Raw genomic sequence first — 24,205 nt, forward strand, 5'->3', positions numbered from 1 at the left:
AAAACTTTGAGGAAGTTGTAACTTCCTTTCTCGAATTCGATTCGCTTCGGGTGAGAAAGAGAAGACGAAGGAGAGAGTAGCGAGAAGAGCGGGGGAAGAGAGAGAGAGAGAGAGAGAGAGAGAGAGAGGAGCGGACATCAACGAGAGGGAGAAGGAGAGGAAGGAAACGGAAGGGAATTTTCTCTGATCCATCTGATTAGATTACGATGGTTAATTCGGAGGAGCGTGAGACAGCTCGAAAAATCGATGAGGATGAGGTCGGGACAAACGACGAAGATCGAACCTACCCGATTCTGTCCGGGAAGATGCGCGAACCTATGCTTTTCACTTGGAATCGAGAGGCACGCCTTCCTAATCGACAACGACGAGTTTCATCAATCAGCTAACTCCGGATTCCGTGGGGGAAGAGCGGGAAAGGGAATTATCTGCGAGATACGGGCAAAGATTAGAGAAAAGCCTCTCGTCAGAATGGGCTTTCTTTCTCGAAAGAAAATTCAAACTTGCCCTCTAGCGAGTACTAGAACGCGGAGTGTGCAGATAAATAACGATTCACTTTTCGTCCTACGATTATAAAAATTGGAATTTTCTGCATAACTTCGCTGAAGAACTGCGCATTTTAGCTCATAATTTTAAGGGAATACCTTGAATTTAGTATAAAAAGTATTTCAATCCGTTTACTGGAGTGCGGGATCAATTTTTTCTTGAAAAAATTTTCGTTATTTTTGTTCGATTGGCAAAAGAGATTTGAATAGTCGAGTCACTGCGAATGTATGATCTGGGCACGTATCGTGGAGCTGTTCGGAATAGATTCCGATTGGAATTATTCCGTTTCTCCTAGGGAACACAATAGAAATCTAGGAATTAATTGAATGATTCCAATAGGAGAGACCGTTCCGAAAAAAGTCCCATAATATAATACGTGCTTTGAAGCGGAAACGAAACCACTTGATCGCGTCCGTTGAGATTAGGGAAAGATGTAATTAACGAGATAGAAAGAGAGAGAGAGAGAGAGAGTAGGATTAAAAACAAATTAGCAAAAGAGGGGACACATTTGCAAATCGACTCGTGTCGCATGCATATCGATCGCGCAGAAAAAGTCGACTCTCATCGGTAAGCATCTCCTTTGTCTCCTCTCCTATGTCTCCCCCGCGTATGGCGCACGTAGAGCATCGTGCAATCGACAATGCACCTCTCGCGGGGGCGCACAATAGTAGTCGATAAGTGGCGAGACAAAGGGGCGGGGAGAGGGGGCGAATTAGCGGCGCAACGGCGCGACTATTTTTTTACAGAATTCCTATTTTATTCCCGATGTCCCCGCGTGCTCTGCGGTCGTTATTTCTCCATTCTCTCTTACAAATTTGATCCCGATTCCTCCGTCTCGTTGGCCGTGCCCCGGCCAACTGGACTTTCATTACGTCCGCAATTGTTTTCGGAAAATTGGAACGCTCCTCTACCGATACGATTCTCGGCGCCGTCCCCGATTTTCGCTTGTTTCGTTCGCGAGCGCCGTATCATTTTTTGCAATTTTAGTTACATCTTAATCGCGAGAGACAACGGCGAGGTAAAGTTGTGGAAAAAAGAAGAACAGCAGATTACATCTTGGAAAAAACTACGCAGAGTGGATTAAAAAATATCTGCGATGATGCAACTTTTCGATTAAATTACATTGCTAATTATTCAAGTGCACTTTAATTAAAATTATATTGATATCGTTTCATTTCTTTATGTATCACGCAGTAATATAAATTTATTTCTGAACAAGAATCTTTTTAACTGCGTTCGGTTGAGAATCTTTTATTCCTAAAATTTACAAATAAAGGCAAACTCGGATTACCTTAACGTACACGAGAAGAATACGGTTTTTCTGAAGTATCTAAAAATTACCTGGAAACAAATTTAAAAATAATCTTGTTAAACTATAAAAACAATTATGTAGGATGCTCAAGTTGGTTGCTAACAGGGTTGGGAAGTAACATGTCCGTTGTAACGCCGTTACTGTTACTTTTTCGTTAATGATCATAATCTTTTTCTGTCTGTAACGGCAAGGTCATTACATTTTTAGAATAACGAATTGTATCGTTACTTTATAAATGTATAATATTGAGTTGGAAAAAAGTTCGTAGCGGCACATGTATAATTGTAAATCTACAAATATCCGCATATTTGTCTTTGAATTTAATTTAAAAACGCTACGAACTTTTGTTCCAATCCAATACAAAGATTGAAACGAAAGTTCGTAGCATTTGGCTACGGGGCTGCACAATGTTACGACTAACCAAAACGGCTATAGATTCGTATTTGCTCTGCTCAAATAGCGACGTAGGCAATTGGATGCTACTCTACAAAAAAAAAGGATAATAAAAATTTCGTGAGAGAATAATGAAAAATATAACAAATTATTATTTTCTTAGTAACGCGTTACTTTTTAAAATCGATAATGGTAACAAGTCACTTAAAAAAAAAAGAAATTTCGAACAGCAACGCATTATTTTTATAAAGGAACATTTCAAACAGTGGTTGTTAGAATGTCAAAACTTCTTGCAGCATCGAAAATTCTTGATTCCATTCCCATTGAATATTCCTCATAATTATTTTATTTGATCCAACCGGGTTACTTTCAGCATTTGTGTCTAGCTCCATTTTTAGATATTTCAATAAAACTATTCTTTTCATGTAAAAACTTTTGTTTTTAAAACATTTTTGCGTGTTTTCTATTTTAACAATACGTGTTTAAAAATACAAAAACCGATTTTTTCCATGGAAGTGTTTTCTTTTCCTTTCTTTTAATCATCTTGTAAAAAAAATGTTTCCTATTTTAATCTATACACTAAAAACTTGTGAAAACCGGGAAGAACAGTAGCGTACGTTTTCCTGTAAGGTAACAAATCGGAATGCAATAAAGTGTGCGCATTTCGAAAAATTCGCGTACGCAGCCAGGTTTTATTGCATCACGCACTGGAGAGCGAGGCGAGATAATTGAAGCTCACTGATTACTCGGTCAAATTTACAGGATCGCCGCGACTCGCGCGAACACAATCGCGATTCGGCACGTAACGTGTATTGCATCGTAAAACAGGGGCCCCGGCGGGCGGCGGCGTGGCCCCGGTAAAAGCGTGGCACTGTTCGAGTATATCGCCGCTCGAAAATTGTTTAGTCGCTTGTTACGCGCGCCGCGTAGGGGATAATCCATTTCGTCACCTTAATGAGAATCCCTCGTAACGTAGCGATCCTATTGATTTTCGACGTTCAACATTTTTCCGCGGAATCGATTGTAATGCCTTTGCAGGGCGGAGTATACCTTAAGGAGATACGACCGAAAAATCTGTTTTAATTTATTTCAAATTATATAGAACATTATTTAAAAAGTGTCATTAATATTAGGATAAGTGTACTCTATACATGGGCTAGTACCAATGTGTCCTACTTGCTGTTTCTAAGCAGTTGCATGGTGAATTGAACAAAGAACGCTAGTGTGTCGTATAGGCTGTCAACGTGACTTGTTTGCAACAGTTGACTGCTCAGTTTGATATTCTGTTTTTAACAGTGAGGTCAGCAGTAGAATTTTCGTAATTGTATTTCTTATGATCTAATTTTGTAGAAAAGTTGTTTTTTGTAACTCTCACATGATGGCTATTATCTCCGCAGTTCATATTATTGTATCTCAATATTTATACTTTACAACGCAATATTTTATTTATATTTTCGTCAGAGCGTCCTGCTTATAACCAAAAAAGAAAAACTCTTTGTAAGGAAAAACTAATATAACTTAATTATTGTTAGATCAATAACAAGTACACACGCACACATTGATTGTAATGTTTTTTTCAGTACTTTTATTATTTCAGATAATAAATTTTAGTCCATTTACTAAACTATACATAAGCCATGATTATATGGGGGAAAATAAAGATAAGTCAATTGTTCACTTAATAGATTGCTAACAAAAATAGTTCTTTATGTAATCTGAGGGGGTAATGACTTAATGTAATCGTAGGACAGTGTTTCCGTAATCATAAAATCTTTACAAAATCCTCATGTAATCATTTAGCAATCGGATATAATCATGAAGTCAGAAGAAATCACTAGAAATCATAATAAAATCACCAGAAATCATATGCAATCAGTAAAAATCATTTTGGATTTCGGTGTAATCATCGAAAACTATATATAATCATCACCAAATTTTAGATGAAATCACATATGATTATCACGAAATTTGATGAAAGCAGTGCAAGCTTTTGACTATTGTAATAAATTTTCGATTAAAATCAGTTATCAGTTACTACTCTATGCAGTTTCTAAAAATAGACCACTTCAAATGTTCATGACCTTTCTGTTTTAAAAAAAAATCTTTCATCAACCATAATGAATTGCAATAAAGGCTTAATAATGTGATAATGTTAGTAATATTTTAATTTTACAGAAAAAATTTAATAATTTATAATTAAAAATTATAAAATATATTAGGCTATTTTTAAATTATTTCAATAATTTAAAGAAAAATTTATTTAAATAAATTGCATAAAGTAATAATAATAATATAAGTAAAGAGTTAGTAAATTATTAATTTTTTTACTATAGAAATTTTATAGTAAGGAAACGGTCAAGTGTATTCCTATTTTTTGAGCAGTTACCCCTCAATTTAATTTTATTTTAAAGAAACTTGCAATCAATAATGATATTTCTAGTCAAACAAAATCATTTTTAATCACAAAAAATCTAATAATTACACATTCAATCATGAAAAATTATTGTGTAATTAGATGAAATTATTTGTAATCAGATATAATCATATAAAATCAAATAAAATTATGTAATTTGTGGTACAACATTTTAGTTAATAATTACCTCTTCCGTGTAATCTTATACGTTAATAAGTCATTAAGAATGTCATATGTTAATAAACTTATATGTAATATTGGATCACTTTATCTACTTTTCTAACACATTTGAAAAAGAAGAAAACATAATTAGTTGAATACATATGTACTCGGTCTGAGTTAAATAAAACTTTTCCTAAAAATCTTCACGTAAATATTTCAAACTGTTTAAATTAATATTTGAAAATGTTTTCTATTTTGAATCTATCAGTTTTTAACTTTGGAAACAATAAAAAAATCAGAAAAAATCTTAAAGCTTAGAAGGCCATATAGAGTATGTACAGTTATCATAGTATTATATCTGTATTAGTCACTCCTATTGCGTTCTTTTTATTTAACACGTTAAGCGCCACGCTGGTCCCTAGGAACCGGCGCTAGACCTTCCGTTCAGGCCTCGCCGGCGCCGGTCCGTACGGATCGGTAAAACCCGCTTGACGGCTAATTATGGCCTGAACGGAACGGCACGTAAAACCGGCGTGGCGCTTAACGTGTTAACAAAATTCGAATTTAATTCAACTAGGGATACTTTTGATTTCGTAAATACGTATAAGACTAATTTTTATATTTGAAAAATGTCACATACAAATAAATTAATTTTAACATTCTTCATATGTGAGATATTTAAATATTAACTGTTAAAAAAATTACCATTTATATTCATTTTGTTTTCATTAAATTTAATTTCTGTTAATGTATTACGTGTATATTACTGCACAACAAAAAGCACAACAAAAAGATAGTGATCCCTTTAGGAGGAAAATGTAAAAAGATTTATTTAATTAATGTACAATATGCTAATACGTATACAACGTAAAATAATATAAATATTTAAATTATAGAAATATAAACCTTCTAAAAATTTTAATAATATTGTAATACAATATATAAATCCACTTATGAAAAAATAATTTTACTTTTGTTATATTTTAATATGCTCGTATCATTGATCACTATCTCTTGTAGTTAGCACTTGAATGTTTCAAGACTGATTACCTAATTAAGTTAGTTAATTATGAAAATGCCCTTTAATTTAATAAATTAAATGCAATTAATTGGCGAACTAAGCACGCTAAACATATAAATAAAACGCAATTTAATATTGTGCAAGTAGAACGTTCTTCGACGTGCACGAAGCATCAGGGAAAATTTACGACGTGTTTGCTTCTCAGAGTGTTTCGCTTCTAGACAAGATTTACATTTTTTTCTATAAAATATTCTGTATCACAAAGATTTATAATATGTAATCAGCATCTATACTCTCGTTTGGAAAATAATAAGAATCTATTAGCAAGATAATAAGAGGCAAAAATGGAGCAGAAAGTACATGTGCAAGTGAAGGACAACTCGCCGTCGATAGAGCGCATCTTACGTCCAATATCGTACTGCGCCTGGCTCTTGGGCGTCGGGATTGCACATCCGCGAAAGTGTCCAAAAGCTACAACGATAATGATACGTATAATTCACATGGCTGTGTGTTCCTATATCATGATATGCGACACAAAAGATTTCTATTTTTTCATATCGTATTATTCTGACAATATTCAGTTCAAATTAGAAATGTACATACATCTTTTAAAGAAGATAATATGTTACACATCAACTTATTATTATATTTATCACGGAATCAGGCAGTACAACAAGTGGTCGGAACTGATGGATAGATTGAAAGAACTCGATCAGAAGATCAGGAAAGAAATATCCATGAATGACCAGTCAATAAAAATTGTCGAAGCGCTAGCAATTTTCATGACGTTCATTTTCTGTCTTTTGTGGCCGATTATTCAAGTTCTGTATTATTATCTTATCTATAAAAAGTTGATGTTTTTGGAACTTTTTACAAAAATCATGGAGTTTTACTACATATTAGCGCTGTCGTTGATCAACAGCTTTGTCTTCAACGTTGTCGTCTATGTATTATATTGCAGATTTCAAACAGTAAATAAATTGATTGGCCAGTTGAATGAGTTATCCGATGTGCAATGGATCGCGTTCAAAATTAGACGCATCAAAGAATTGCATGCCGGTGAGTTTTTGCCAATAATATATAATCCGATAATGTAGATTTATATGATTCGAAATATAATTTAATACGATCCATGAAAAAATTGCGATGATACTATAGTCGAGTTGTAAATTCTGTTGTGCAGATATTTGTGATCTTGCTAATATGGTAAACGATATTCACGGTCTTCATCTCCTCTTCTGCTCAGCAAATTGTTTCACCACGGCTGTGCCCGCACTATTCACTTTTTACAATAACATAAACATTGGCTACACGCCACTGATGATAAACTCAGTCTTCGAAATTGTATATGCCATGCAAATCTGCCTGATTTGTTGGATTTGCACAATCGCGTGTCAAGAATCCAATAAAACCGGGAGACTCATACACAAAATTATATTGAATTGCAAACTTGTGAATTTAGATATGCACGAGGCGAGTAATCAATCGAGTCTAGAAATGCGATCTGCACTGGAAGACTTAAACAGCGATCAAACTTCTAATTGTAGCAGCAGTCACAATCCGTTTGTTGTGGAAAATTTTTTGCGCAGAAATCTGGACCGAGAGTGTATCACAAAAGAGATCAATGATTTTTCGATTCAACTGCAGCAGAATCGAATAGCATTTACGGCCTGCAATTTCTTCGAAATAAACAATGCTTCGTTTGGTTGTGTGAGTATTTAATTCATTTACTTCATTTTCAATCTTGTAGAAGAGAAGTTTTTTTCGAATTGCAATGTAAATAATATGAGTCATCAGAAAAGTTAAATAAAATAAATTTGTTTTTCAGTTCGTCGGAGTGATCGTCAGTTATCTAATAATAGTTCTTCAATATTCTCAAGATTTTAACAACCTACTAGAAAAGCATCTTTCGAAATTATGTTCTAAGAACGCAAAAAACATTACGTTGGATTACAATAATTGAGATTTCATGCTTCTGCTTCTTTTAGCATTATAGAACCAATTGTAAACATTTATTCTTTTCTAAAAATTTCTATCTTTACATTGTACAATAATATTGTTTTACTGTGTCCTGCGTTCTTCTATCATACTGGTAAAAATATATTAAGAGGCTAATTACAAATCAAAAATATATTACAAGTATTCCATTATTGTTTGGGTATCATATAGTATTTCAAAAAATGAAGTGGCGATACGTGACAAGCAACTAATTGAGATTGAATTAGATTCGCGTAGCGACTCGTTCCCGATACAACATAACTCATATACACTAATTTAATTAACAATTAAAATTTTACGAAAGCATCAATCCGCCAAAAAGATTGTACATCTGAATATACGTGTCTCGCGCTGTCAATCTCGAAGATGTTACACAGCGCAGTGGATTATATCAATCGTGATCACAATGTAACAGATGTAACAATCTCAGAAAGAATTTCTAATAACAAGAGTAAAAATATTCTTGATACACTTAATTTAGTTGCCACTTTATGCAGTATAAAAGTAACGCAATGTCAAGATGAAGTCTACAATTCCTTTCTTCCTGAATTAACAAAGATTGATTTATTTGTCTTAGCAAGAGTAACTGTATATAAACTTTAATGTATATATATTTTTTTACGACGGATGGCTCGAACAATTAATCAAGATATGTTACTTTTTATGATGTATTGAGATAAAAATTATACGAATAGTTAGTGTAACCTTCCTGTAAGTCTAATCACCATGTAGTTTTTTCGTATATTGATATAGATGCTCTCTTAATCTGAATCAATGGATAATCACTGATCACCAGTATCAAGTATGCCACTGGTAATCAGTGATTATCTGAACTAAAAAATAAATGAATTTATCCTGTATTTATTAATATTAATATTAATATTAATGACTATTGCGTAATTATTAGTATTTAAGAGTGTCTATTAATACACTAATCAATAAAAACTTTTTAATGATTAGCAGTACCTTTTCATTGATTTTTACGTTAAAAAAATCACTGATTTATCAGTGCCAAGTATGCCACTGGATAATCAGCGACTATCCACTGATTCAGATTTAGAGACTGAGTAAAAATACTATTGAAAGTATGCTTATGATTTAAAGAGGACTTGTGACAAACTGAAAACATACAATGGAAAATTGGACAATGCTACTATAAATAGATTAAAAAAATTGTTATAAATATATTAATTAAAAACTAAACTGTTGTAACGCTTCAGGTGTAGATAAGCATTGGAACATTGCGGTGAAATGTTTAATTATATAGTCGCGTTTTACATTTTTAATAGCAAATTAAGAATATTCATAAATATACGTAAAATCTTAACAATTATTAAAAACAATTCATTATTTTAATTTTACGCAGTAAAAACTAATAATAATATAATAAAATCAAAAAACATGTTAAAATTTCAACAATTGTCACATCAGTTGTTCCTCAATAAAATAAGTCACTTTTTGATGAGATCTGTATCAATCATATCAATCTGTATTATTTCCTCAATACTTATTAAATTTGAAACCAAGGCATGTATGAATTCTTTAATTACTTTTTCGTGAAATTAAGTTATACGTAAAGTATACGTTATTATGAAATAGTGTACAAATATTCGTGCTTGAAATATATACAATACATATATCCACATACGAAAAAATAATTTTACTTTTGTACATTTTAATTTGCTCGTATAATTGATCACTATCTTTTGTTGTTTACACTTGTACGTTCTATACTTAATTAATTAATTAATTAACTAGAATAATTAAGTATTAAAACGCATTTTACTTTAATAAATTAAATTTGCTACTTAATACATTAACCTTGCATGTAATTTGCTAATATCGTTCCACACTTATAAATGGCACGCAATCTAATGTTGCACTAGTAGAACGTTCTTCGTTGTGCACGAAGCATCAGAGAAAATTTACAACGTGCGAGGTTTTCAGAGTGTTTATAGATAAGATTTAATATTTTTTCTATAAAACATTTTGTATTGCAAAGATAATATGAAATCAGCAGCCATACTCTTGCAAACTAATAAGAATTGATTAGCAAGATAATAAAAGGCGAAAATGGAGAGAGAGATGGTACATGATGCAAGCTGAAGAGACAACTCGCCCTCGATAGAGAGCATATTACGTCCAATATCATACACCGCCTGGCTCTTAGGCGTCGGTATTGCACGTCCGCGAAAGTGTCCTAAAGCTATAACGATAATAATACGTATGATTCACATGGCTGTGTGTTCCTATACCATGATACGCAACACAAAACTTTCCTCTCTCATCATATTGCATTATTCTGACGATATTCAGATAAAATTGGAAACGTACATACATCTTTTCATGTTGATAACATGTTACACATCAACTTATTATTATATTTATCACGGAATCAGGCAGTACAACAAGTGGCCGGAACTGATGGATAGATTGAAAGAACTCGATCAGAAAATCAGAAAAGAAATATCCATGAATGACCAGTCAATAAAAATTGTCGAAGCGCTAGCACTTTTCATGACGTTCATTTTCTGTCCTTTGATGCCAATTATTCAAGTTCTGTATTATTACTTATCTTATCATATAAGTACACGAAATTTTTATAAGAAATGCTGTTTTACTACATATTAGCGCAGTCGTTGATCAACTGCTTCGTCATCAACGTTGTCGTCTATGTGTTATATTGCAGATTTCAAACAGTAAATAAATTGATTGGCCAGTTGAATGAGTTATCCGATGTGCAATGGATCGCGTTCAAGATTAGACGCATCAAAGAATTCCATGCCGGTGAGTTTTTGCGAATATTACATATATAATTCGATAATGTAGATTTATATGCTCGAAATATAATTTAATACGATCTATGAAAAAATTGCGATGATATCTATAGTCAAATTGTAAATTCTGTTGTGCAGATATTTGTGATCTCGCTAATATGGTAAACGATATTCATGGTCTTCATCTCCTCTTCTGCTCGGCGAATTGCTTCACCATGGCTGTGCGACTATTCACTTTTTACAATGACGTAAACACTGCTAGCTGTCGACCAATGATACAACTCTTCTTCACATTGTATATGCCATGCAAATCTGCCTGATTTGTTGGATTTGCACAATCGCGTGTCAAGAATCTAATAAGACCGGAAAACTCATACATAAAATTATATTGAATTGCAAACTTGTGAATTTAGATATGTACGAGGCGAGTAATCAATCGAGTCTAGAAATGCGATCTGCATTGGAAGACTTGAACAGTGAGCAAAATTCTAATTGTAGCAGCAGTCACAATCCGTATGTTGTGGAAAATTTTTTGCGCAGAAATCTGGATCGAGAGTGTATCACAAAAGAGATCAATGATTTTTCGATTCAACTGCAACAGAATCGAGTAGCATTTACGGCTTGCGATTTCTTCGAAATAAACAATGCTTCGTTTGGTTGTGTGAGTATTTAATTTATTTACTTCATTTTCAATTTCCGTAGAAGAGAAGCTTTTTCCGAATTGCAATGTAAATAATACGAGTCATCAGAAAAATTAAATGAAATAAACTTGTTTTTCAGTTCGTCGGAGTGATCGTCACTTATCTATTAATCTTTGTTCAATTCTACCAACATTCTGAAGATTTTAACAATACTAAAAAAGCATATTTTGAAATTAGTTTGAGAGCGCAAAGGAACATAGTTGGATTACAAAATCCAACGTCATGCTTCTCTTTTTTGCATTATAGTACCAATTGTAAACATTTATTCTTTTCTAAAAATTTCTATCTTTACATTGTACAATAATATTGTTTTACTGTGTCCCGTGTTCTTATTCATACTGGTAAAAATAATTAAGAAGCTAATTACAAATAAAAAATACATTACAAGTATTCCATTATTGTTTGGGTAGTATATATTATTTCAAAACGATGAAGTGGCGATACAAGCAACTAATTGAGGTTGAAGTAGATTCGCAAAGCGACTCGTTCTCGATACAACATAACTCATATACACTGATTTAGTTAGCAATTAAAATTTTACGAAAGCATCAATCCGCCAAAAAGATTGTACATCTGAATACGTGTCTCGCGCTGTCAATCTCGTAGATGTTGCACAGCGCAGTCGATTATATCAATCGCGATTACGATGTAACAATCTCAGAAAGAATTTCTAATAACAAGAGTAAAAATATTCTTGATACACTTAATTTAGTCACTTTATGTAGTATAAAAGTAACGTAATGTTAAGATGAAGTCTACAATTCCTTTCCTCCTGAATTAACAAAGATTAATTTATTTGTCTTGGCAAGAGTAACTGTATATAAACTTTAATGTATATTTTTTTACAACGGATAGCTCGAACGACTAATCACGTTATGTTACTTTTTATGATGTATCGAGATAAAAATTATACGAATAGTTGGTGTAACCTTCCTGTAAGTCTTTACAAAAATTCAAGTTTAATCACCATGTAGTTTTTTCGTATGTTAATATACATACTTTCTAAATCTGAATCAGTGGATAATCACTGATCATCAATGTCAAGTATGCCACTGGTAATTAGTGATTATCTAAACTGAAAAATCAATAAATTTATCGTGTATTTATTAATAACTATAGTGTAATTATTAGTATTTAAGAGTGTCTATTAATACACTAATCAATAAAAACTTTTTAATGATTAGCAGTACCTTTTCATTGATTTTTACGTTAAAAAAATCACTGATTTATCAGTGCCAAGTATGCCACTGGATAATCAGCGACTATCCACTGATTCAGATTCAGAGACTGAGTAAAAATACTATTGAAAGTATGCTTATGATTTAAAGAGGACTTGTGACAAACTGAAAACATACAATGGAAAATTGGACAATGCTACTAAAAATAAATTTAAAAAATTGTTATAAATATATTAATTAAAAACTAAGCTGTTGTAACGCTTCAGGTGTAGGTAAGCATTGAAACATTGCGGTGAGATGTCTAATTGTATAGTCGCGTCCTACATTTTTAATAGCAAATTAAGAATATTGATAAATATACGTAAAATCTTAACAATTATTAAAAACAATTCATTATTTTAATTTTACGCAATAAACACTAATAATAATATGATGTAATCGAAATACATGTTAGAATTTCAACAATTGTCACATCAGTTGTTCCTCAATAAAATAAGTCACTTTTGCTGAGATTTGTATCAATCATATCGCCTTAATACTTATTGAATTTAAAACCAAGGCATGTACAAACTTTTTAATTACGTTTTCGTTAAATTAAGTTATACGTAAAGTATACGTTATTATGAAATAGTGTACAAATATTAGTGCTTGAAATATATACAATACATATGTCCACATACGAAAAAATAATTTTACTTTTGTATATTTTAATTTGCTCGTATAATTGATCACTATCTTTTGTTGTTTACACTTGTACGTTCTATGCTTGATTAATTAATTAATTAACTAGAATAATTAAGTGTTAAAACGCATTTTACTTTAATAAATTAAATTTCCTCCTTTAATACATTAACTTTGCATGTAATTTGCTAATATCGTTCCACACTTATGAATGGCACGCAATCTAATGTTGCATTAGTAGAACGTTCTTCTTTGTGCACGAAGCATCAGAGAAAATTCACAACGTACGAGATTCTCAGAGTGTTTATAGACAAGGTTTAATATTTTTTCTATAAAACATTCTGTATTGCAAGGATCTATAATATGAAATCAGCAGCCACACTCTCGTTTGCAAACTAATAAGAATTGATTAGCAAGATAATAAAAGGCGAAAATGAAGAAGTTCCATGTGCAAGTGAAAGAAAACTCGCCGTTGGTAGAGGCGAAAATGAATGAAGAGATTCATGCACAAGCGAAAGACAACTCGCCCTCGATAGAGAACATCTTACGTCCAATATCATACACCGCCTGGCTTTTAGGCGTCGGTATTGCACGTCCACGAAAGTGTCCTAAAGCTATAACGATAATAATACGTATGATTCACATGGCTGTGTGTTCCTATGTCATGATACGCGACACTAAATATTACTTCGCTAATATTCAGGTTGACATAAGGGTGTACATATATTATTTTATAGACAGGATGATATATTACATATCAACCTTTTATTATATTTATCATGGAATCAGGCTGTACAACAAGTGGCCGGAGCTGATGGATAGATTGAAAGAACTCGATCAGAACATCAGGAAAGAAACATCCATGAATTACCGATTTTTAAAAATTGTTGAAGCACTAGCAATTTTCACGACGTTTATTTTCTGTCCTTTGTGGCCGATTATTAAAATTCTGAATTATTACCTTAACGTATCACATATAGTACACGAAACTTATATAATAAGAATGCTGTATTATTACATATTAGCACAGTCGTTGATCAACAGCTTCGTCTTCGTCGTTGTCGTCTATGTGTTATATTGCAGATTTCAAATAATAAATAAATTGATCGGTCAGTTGGAAAAGTTATCCAATGTGCAATGGATCGCGTTCAAGATTAGACGCATCAGAAAATTGCATGCCGGTGAGTTCTTGTGAATATTACATAATATAACCCAATAATGTAGATTTACATAGCTCGAAATACAATTTAATACGATCTATGAAAAAGTTGCGATGATATCATAGTCCAATTGTAAATTCTGTTGTGCAGATGTTTGTGATCTCGCCAGCATGGTCAACGATATTCACGGTCTTCATCTCCTCTTCTGCTCGGCGAATTGTTTCACCATGGCTATAGTTTCACTATTCTTTGTTTTTAAATACGTGAAGCATTTTAGCTGGGTAGATCTGATACAACATTTCTTATTCATTGTATATTCCATGCAATTCTGCCTGATTTGTTGGATTTGCACACTTGCGAGTCAAGAATCCAATAGGACCGGCAGAATCATGCATAAAGTTATAATGAATTGCCAACCTCTAAGTCTTGATAATCGCGACGCGATTAATCAATCGAGTTTAGAAATGCGATCTGCACGAGAAGATTGGAACAACGTGAAGAACTATAATTGTAGCAGTCATAATCTGTACGTCGTGAGAAATTTTTTGCACAAAAATCTGGACCAAAAGTGTGTCAGAAAAGAAGTCAATGATTTTTCGATTCAACTGCAGCAGAATCGAGTAGTATTCACGGCCTGCGATTTCTTCGAAATGAACAATGCTTCTTTCGGTTATGTGAGTATATAATTTATATTTACTTCATTACAATAATCGTCGAAGAGTAGCTCTTTTCGATTTGTACTGTACATAATAGTTATCAAAACAATTAAATAAAGTAAACTTTCTTTTAGTTCGTCGGGGTGATCGTCACTTATCTAATACTCTTCGTTCAATTCAACACCTTTTAAAAATTAAGAAAAAATACTAGAAATGTATTTGAAACGTTTGGAAATATGTTAAAATCCAACATCACATTTTTTTTCTTTACAGTACCAATTGTAAACATTTTTCTTTCTAAATATTTTTATATCGTTGTATAGTAATATTATTTCACTGTGACCCGTGTTCTTATGTCTTGCTTGTAAAAATAAATTAAGAGACTAATACTATGTAAAAAAAGTAAGATAAATGTTTCGGTATCGTTTAGACAACATTATTGTAAAAGCGACGTGGCGATATATGACGCGCAACTAATTGTCGACGAATTAGGTTCGCGTAGCGACTCGTTCTCGATACAAAATAATTGATATATACTGATTTACTGAACAATTAAAACTTTACAAAAGCATCAATCCACGGAAAGAATTGTACGTATGGAAATACGTGTCTCGTGCTTTCAATCTCGTAGATGTTACACAATGCAGTCCATTATGCATTAATAGAAATAAGATATAAGATAATGTATTTATTTAAATTAAAACAATATAAAATTCAAACATTTTAGTAAGATCATAGTACAATACATCTATCCACTTACGAAAAAATAATTTTAATATTGAAATTTTTTTAATTTGATCACTATCTTTTATTGTTAATATGTGCACGTTCTAAATTTAATTAACTACTTTTTTAATTAAAAATAAAATGCGATTAAAATCGATAAGATATTAAAATACATTTTACTTTAATAAATTAAATGCATTTAATTTGTTAATGTCGTGCTGAACTTATAAATACCACGTAATTTAATGTTGCCTAAGTAAAACGTTCTTCGTTGTGCATGAAGCATACGACGCGACGTGCGAGCTTCTAAGAGTGTTACGCTCCTAGGCAAGATTTACTATTCTTTTTATAAAATTTCTGTACCGCAAAGATCTATAGTATGTAATCAGCAGTCATACTCTCATTTGTGAAATAACAAGCGTCGATTAGTAAGAGGCGAAAATGGAAGAGAAGGTACATGTGCAAGTGAAAGACAACTCGCCATCGATAGAGCGCATCTTACGTCCAATATCGTACTGCGCCTGGCTCTTGGGCGTCGGGATTGCACATCCGCGAAAGTTTTCAAAATCTACAACGATAATCATACGTATAATTCACCTTGCTATGTGTTCCAATTTCACGATACTCAACACAACATTTTTCTTCACTTCTTTTTCTTCCTCTCTACGGATATTCACCATACAAATGTACTTATATTGTCTAAACATAATGACAATATGCATATCAGCCTTTTATTATATTTATCACGGAATGAGGCAGTACAATAAGTGGCCGGAACTAATGGACAGATTGAAAGAACTCGATCAGAAGATCAGGGAAGAAATATCCATGAATGACCGGTCTATAAAAATTGTCGAAGCGTTAGCAGTTCTCATAACGTTCACTTGTCCTTTGATACCAATTATTCAATTTCTGTACGATTATTTTAATTCTTCATATCTAAGTCATTCTTCATATCACAAAATGTTTATAATAATTGTGCTGTTTTATTACATATTAGCACAGTCGTTGATCAACAGCTTTGTCTTCGACGTTGTTGTCTATGTGTTATATTGCAGATTTCAAACAGTAAATAAATTGATTGTCCAGTTGGATGAGTTATACGATGTGCAACAAATAGAGTTCAAAATTAAACGCATCAGAGAATGGCATTTTGGTGAGTTCTTGCGAATATTATCTGTTATTATATATAATCCAGCAGTGTAGATTTCTATGGCTCAAAATATACTTTAATACGATCTGTGAAAAAATCGCGATGATATTATAAGTCAAATTGTAAATTCTGTTGTGCAGATATTTGTGATCTCGCCAGAATGGTAAACGATATTCATAGTGTTTATCTCCTCTTCTACTCGGTGAACTGCTTCATCAATGCTGTGGCTTCTTCAGCATTTCTTTTTCATGCCATTTCCAATTATAAACACTTGGCGGAAATGCTGCCATATAATTTCTTTTACATTGTATATGCTATGCAATTCTGCTTGATTTGTTGGACTTGCACACTCGCGTGTCAAGAATCCAATAAGACCGGGAGACTCATACACAAATTTATATTGAAATACAAATCTGTGAATCTTGATAAAAACGAGGCGAGTAATCAATCAAGTCTAGAAATGCTACTGGACGATTTGGACAGCGAGCAATATTCTAATTGTAGCAGCAGTCATAATCCGTATGTCGAGGAAAATTTTTTGCACAGAAATCTCGACCGAGAATGTGTCACAAAAGTGGTCAATGATTTTTCGACACAATTGCAGCAGAATCGATTAACATTTACGGCGTGCCATTTCTTAGAACTAAACAATACTTCGTTCTGTTTTGTGAGTATATAATTTTCTTGCTTCATTACAATTTTCGCAGAAGTGAAGCTTCTTTTAAATTGTAATATAAATAATAGTTATCAAAACAATGCAATAATTAAACTTGTTTTTCAGTTCGTCGGGGTGATCTTCACTTATCTAACGATCTTCTTTCAAAATACTAAATAATAATCTAAATAAAAAAAAAATACTAAAAATGTATTTGAAGCGTTCGGAAATGTATTGAAATCCAACGTCATGCTTTTTTGCATTATATGTACCACTTGTAAACATTTATTCTTTTTCTAAAAATTTGTGTACTGTTATAATGTATATTAATATTGTCTTACTGTGTTTCTCGTGTTCTTATGTCTAACTTATAAAATTAAACTAATAAATTAATACTATGTAAACCGTGTAATACAAATGTTCCATTATTTTTTAAACAGTATTTATTGATTCAAAAAATGAGATGCAACGCAACTTATTGCCACTGAATTAGATTTGCGTAATGGCTCATTCACAATATAATGTAATTTACCGATATACATTGATTTTATTAGCAATTAAAATTTTGTGAAGGCATCAATCCGCCAAAAAATTGTACGTATGAATATACGTGTCTCGCGCTTTCAATCTCGTAGATGTTACACAGCGCAGTTGATTATATACATCGCGATCACGATGTAACAGATGTAACCCTCTCAGAAAGAGTTTCTAATAAAAAAAGACAAAAATATCTTAATGCACTTAATCTAGTTGCAATTTTATGCAGTATAAAAATAACGCAATGTTAAAATAAAGTCTACAATTTCCTTTCTCTTCCATCGAATTAAATAAGATTGATTTATTTGCCTAGACAAGAGTAACATATACAAATTTTAATGTACATTTTCTTACATTTAGAATAAAAATTTACTTGATGTTATAATATGTATCGTGCGATGATTAATCGCTACGCAGTTTGAGACACTATCGATCCATACGGAATCGTGTGAACAAGCTCAGTTCTCTCGTAAGAAAGATTCGCAACGCGATTGTTCATTGTTTATGACTTATGCTTTGATCTGGTTTAATTTGATTTACGCGTTTTGTTGTATCTCCGTACTAATAAAGTCCTCTAGTAAACAACGAGAGAGAGAGAGAGAGAGAGAGAGAGAGAGAGAGAGAGAGAGAGAGAGAGAAAGTGTTCTTTACAAGTGCGGGAGTGCCGCGAGTAAATTCTAGTCTCGCACGCGCAACAATAAGTCATCGAACAGATGAAATATATACAATTACAAAATATTATTTATACACACATGGTATGAAATATAATTTTTTTTACCGATTCCTACAAATTCGTTATTGCATCTCATAACTTTTCTGTTATTTGTTTAAATAAGAATACATCTAAAAAATGTTAATATGATGTAATAATTAAATAAAATATAAAAAAAATTTTTTTTGTTTAATTTTAAATCATTATTCAAATAATTCATGTAAAATAAATGTTCAATAAACATTTTTCAAATTATTAAAAAAAAATTAATATAAAAAAATGTTTAATTAATGTTGAATTAATGATAAAAATAAATATTTCTTTAAAACATTTTAAATAAGTAATTAATGTACAATAAATATGTAAATGATATAAAAAAATGTTACTACTACAATCAAGATATATCGTTCTATACAGTAAATTTTATATTTAATAATGTTTCCGACACTGACCTACAGGTTTTAATTTTGGAATCAACAAAAAATTAGAAAAACTTGTAAAGCGTAAATAGGATATATAGGGTACAGCTACTTTATATTTAAATTATTTCAAACTGATTGACCGTGTAGTTTCTAACAAAATAAAAATTTAAGTTAGAGCTGTGTGCGTGACATTTTATGACTATAGCTCAAACAACTAATCACGTTATGTTACCTTTTAAGATGTATCGAAATAACAATTATACGAATAGCTAGTGTGAACCTTTCTATAAGTCTTTCCAAAGATTCAAGTCTAATCACCATGTAATAGTTTTTTCGTATGTCGTTATAGAAAAATAAAAAAAACTGATGAAAGTGTGATTATAAATTAAAAAGAACTTGTGACGAATTAAAGACATATGACGGAAAATTGGACAACACTATTAAAAAAATAATTTAAAAAATTATCATAAATATATTAATTAAAAACTAAACTGTTATAACGTTCCAGGTGTATGTAAGTGTTCAAACATTGAGGATAAACTGTCTAATTCTATGCTCGCGTCTTACGTTTTTAATAAATAGTGAAGTATATAGACAAATAAATGTAAAATTCTAATGATTATTAAAAACAATACATTAATTTAAGTTTACGCAGTAAAAATTAATAATATCATGAAATCGAAATATATGGTAAAATTTCAACAATTACCATAAATTGTTCCTACAGAATAAGTCATTTTTTGGTATCAATCGTATATCCTTAAAATTTAATGAATTTAAAACCAAGACATATGTGAAATTCTTAACCACTTCTTCGTGCATGTACAACATATTAATAGGTATAAAGAGTAAAATAATGTAAATATTTGAGTTATAGCAATATAAAATTCTAATATTTTAATAATATCGTAATACAATACATCTATCTACTTACAAAAACATAATTTTACTTTTGTAATTTTTTAAATTTGATCACTATCGTCTATTCTTTATATCTCCAAGTCCTATACTTGGTTAACTACTTTATTAATTAAATACTAAAATGCGATTAAAATCAATTAAGCATTACAATACATTTTACTTTAATAAATTAAATGCATTTAATTCACTAATATCGTGATAAACTTATAAATGGCACTCAATATAACGGTGCACAAGTAGAACGTTCTTCGTTGTGCACGAAGCACTAGGGAAAATAAACGACGTGCGCGTTTCTCAGAGTGTTTTGCTTCTCGACAGGATCTACTATTTTTTCTATAAAATATTGTGTATCGCAGGGATATATAATATGTAATCAGCAGCCATACTATTATTTGTAAAATAACAGGAGTCGATTAGTAAGATAATAAAAGGCGAAAATGCAAGAGAAGATACATGTACAAGTGAAAGACAACTCGCCGTCAATAGAGAGCATTTTACGTCCAATAACGTACACCTCTTGGCTCCTAGGTGTCGGTATTGCACATCCTCGAAAGTGTTCCAAAGCTACAACGATAATCATACGTATGATTCCTATGGCTGTGTGCTCCTATGTCACGATAATCGACAGAGAATTTTTCGTCGCTAATCTTGAACACTATCCTTTTTCTAGTTTCAATGGGCAGTTCGAAACAGAAGTATGCTTAAGTTTTCTAAACAGGATGATGAGTAACATATCAGCATTTTATTATATTTATCACGGAATCAGGCAGTACAACAAGTGGCCGGAACTGATGGATAGATTGAAAGAACTTGATCAGAACATCAGGAAAGAAATATCCATGAATGACCGATCTATAAAAATTATCGGAGCGCTAGCACTTTTCATGACGTTCACTTTTTGTCCTTTGATGCCAATTATTCGAGTTCTGTACGATTATTTTGATTCTTCATTTCGAGTAAACAAAACGTTTATAAGAGATGTGCTGTTTTACTACATATTAGCACAGTCGTTGATCAACAGCTTCGTCTTCGACGTTGTCGTCTATGTGTTTTATTGCAGATTTCAAACAGTAAATAAATTGATCGGCCAGTTGGATGAGTTATCCGATGTGCAACAAATAGTGTTCAAGATTAGACGCATCAGAGAATTGCATATCGGTGAGTTTTTGCAAATATTATTTGTTATTATATATAATCCGATAATGTAGATTTCTATGGCTCAAAATATAATTTAATACAAATTATGAAGAAATTGCAATGATATTGTAGTTGAATTGTAAATTTTCTTGCAGATATTTGTGATCTCACCAGTATGGTAAACGATATTCATGGTCTTCATCTTCTCTTCTGTTCGGTGAATTGCTTCACCATGGCTGTGGCTACTTCACTAATCCTTTATGACTTTTTCACGTTCAGTGAATTCGTGGGACCAGTGATACAAAATTTCTTTCACATTGGGTATGCCATACAATTCTCCCTGATTTGTTGGAGTTGCACTCTCGCGTGTGAAGAATCCAATAAGACCGCGAGACTCATATACAAATTTATATTGAAATGCAAACATGTGAAACTTGATAAACACGAGGGGAGTAATCAATCGAGTCTAGAAATGTGGTCTTCACTGGATGACTTGAACAGCGAGCAAAATTCTAATTATAGCAGCAGCCACGATCAGATTTACGTCGATATAGAAAATTTCTTACACAGAAATCTGAACCCAAAGTGTGTCACAAAAGAGGTCAATGATTTTTTGATTCAACTGCAGCAGAATCGAGTAGCATTTACGGCCTGCGATTTCTTCGAAATAAACAATACTTCGTTTTGTTATGTGAGTATATAATTTACTTGCTTCATCATTACAATTTCCGTAAAAGAGAAGTTTCTTTCAAATTGCAATGTAAATAATAGTTATCGAAACAATTCAATGAAGTAAACTCGTTTTTCAGTTCGTCGGGGTAATTTTCACTTATCTAATGATCTTCTTTCAAACTAATACCGATGATCCTGTCCCCAAAAAAGGTATGTAAAGAATATATCAAATGTATCAAAATTATTGTTGTTGCTTTTCCGCGTTGCCGATTGGTTCTCTTGCTGCGGCTGTTATCACGGAGATATATTTTGACTTTATGTATTGAGAAGTTAATAGTGTCATATTAAATGTGTGTAAAATTATGTAACATCAGAAGTTTCGTAGTGGGCGCGTAGCGTGCGTTTGTCTTGTCTAATTAATTAAAAATTAAAAAAAAAACTAAACATGTATTTAAAGCGTTTGGAAATGCGTTGAAATTCAACATCATGCTTTTTTGCATTATAGTACGAATTGTAAACATTTCTTCTATTTCTAAAAATTTCTGTACTGTTATATTGTATATTAATACTGTCTTACTGTGTGTCTCGTGTTCTTACGTCTAGCTTGTAAAACTAAATTAAGAAATTAATGTAAAACTATGTAAAACATGTAATACAAATGTTCTATTATCATTTAAATAGTACATATTGTTTCGAAAATCGAGATGCGATGCAACTAATGGCCACTGAATTAAATTTGCGTAGTGGCTCATTCACGATACAATATAATTTACTGATATATTAATTTAATTAGCAATTAAAATTTCGTGAAGGCGGTTAGCGTAAACCTTCCTATAAGTCTTTGCGAAGATTCAAGTCTAATCACCATGTTTTCGTATATAAATATACATAAATAAAAAAATTGATGAAAGTTTGCTTATGAATTAAAGAGGGCTTTTGACAAACTAAAAAAATATGATGGAAAATTGGACAATGCTATTAAAAAAAATAATTCAAAAAATATTATAAAGATATTAATTAAAAACTAAGCAGTTGTAACGTTCCAGGTGTATGTAAGCATTGAAATATTGAGGGTAAGCTGTCTAATTGTATAGTCGCACCCTAAATTTTTAATAACTAATTAAATATATGCAATGGATAAATATATGTAAAATTTTAATGATTAGTGAAAACAATTTATTAATTTAATTTTACGCAGTAAAGCTAATAATAATATGATAAAATCAAAATGTATGTTAAAATATCAACAATTGTCATTAGGTGTTCCTCAATAAAATAAGTCATTTTTTGCCGAGAATTGTATTAATCATATCTTCTTAAAATTTAGTGAATTTAAAACCAAGGCATCTACGAACTTTTTAATCACTTTTTCGTTAAATTAAGTTATATGTAAAGTATTTGTTATTATGAATTAGTGAACAAGTATTTGTGTTTGAAATACACTAGGCAACAAAATTGCAACACTCATTATACCAAAATTTTGTACAGCTTCAAATAATCATAACTTCGTTAAAAATTATTGTACTTAAAAGATCTTTTTTTATTTTAAAGCTTAAAGTTTCTACTTTAAGATGCATTTGGCCAATTTTGAATTTCTTCTTTCCTCTTTCCGCCATTTTTTTAAAAGTAAAGACGTGTTTTGTTTCCAAACATTTTCATTAACTCCTCGAAAAAAAATCATACAAACTTGGTTTTTTTTAATATGTAGAGAAAAATTCAAATATATATATGTATATATATATATATATATATATATATTTTACGATGATTGTCGTGACATTTACGAAAAAAATTCATTCTACTTCGTGAAGTGCGTTAAACCATGCAAATGTTTAAAAACAAAACACGTCTTTACTTTTAAAAAAACGGCGGAAGGTGAAAAGGAAGAATTCAAAATTGGCTAAATTCATCTTAAAGTAAAGACCTTAGGCTTTAAAATAAAAATAAACTTTCAAGTGAGATAATTTTAACAAAGTTATGATTATCTAAAGTTGTGCAAAATTTTGGTATAAATGAATGTTGCGATAATTTTATTACCTAGTATAGTAATACAATACAACTATCCATATACAAAAAAATAACTTTGCTTTTGTATATTTTAATTTGTTGGTACCATTGATTACTATCTTTTGTTGTTTACATTTGTACGTCCTAAACTTGATTAATTAGTTAATTAATTAACTAAGATAATTAAGTGCTAAAATGCATTTTACTTTAATAAATTACATTTGCATCTTTAATACATTAAACTTGCATGCAATTTGCTAATATCATT

The 24,205-nt window shown here is 31.5% G+C and overlaps 3 protein-coding genes across 3 annotated transcripts in view; 2 read left to right on the plus strand and 1 right to left on the minus strand.

The window, feature by feature from the left end:
* LOC105203278 (transcription factor EC) overlaps nucleotides 1–24,205 on the minus strand; it is a 136,593-nt gene that overhangs the window by 35,497 nt on the left and 76,891 nt on the right.
* LOC113004821 lies at nucleotides 13,421–15,666 on the plus strand. The gene is made up of 3 exons (XM_026139245.2): nucleotides 13,421–14,360; nucleotides 14,490–15,013; nucleotides 15,130–15,666. Exons 1-3 carry the CDS (start codon nucleotides 13,613–13,615, stop codon nucleotides 15,184–15,186), a joined length of 1,329 nt encoding a protein of 442 aa, XP_025995030.2. The 5' UTR covers nucleotides 13,421–13,612; the 3' UTR covers nucleotides 15,187–15,666.
* On the plus strand, nucleotides 15,920–17,868 carry LOC120357906. The gene is made up of 3 exons (XM_039449804.1): nucleotides 15,920–16,877; nucleotides 17,015–17,541; nucleotides 17,656–17,868. Exons 1-3 carry the CDS (start codon nucleotides 16,163–16,165, stop codon nucleotides 17,707–17,709), a joined length of 1,296 nt encoding a protein of 431 aa, XP_039305738.1. The 5' UTR covers nucleotides 15,920–16,162; the 3' UTR covers nucleotides 17,710–17,868.

This window comes from Solenopsis invicta, chromosome 5 (assembly GCF_016802725.1).
Source record: "Solenopsis invicta isolate M01_SB chromosome 5, UNIL_Sinv_3.0, whole genome shotgun sequence".
NCBI classification, from domain to species: domain Eukaryota; kingdom Metazoa; phylum Arthropoda; class Insecta; order Hymenoptera; family Formicidae; genus Solenopsis; species Solenopsis invicta.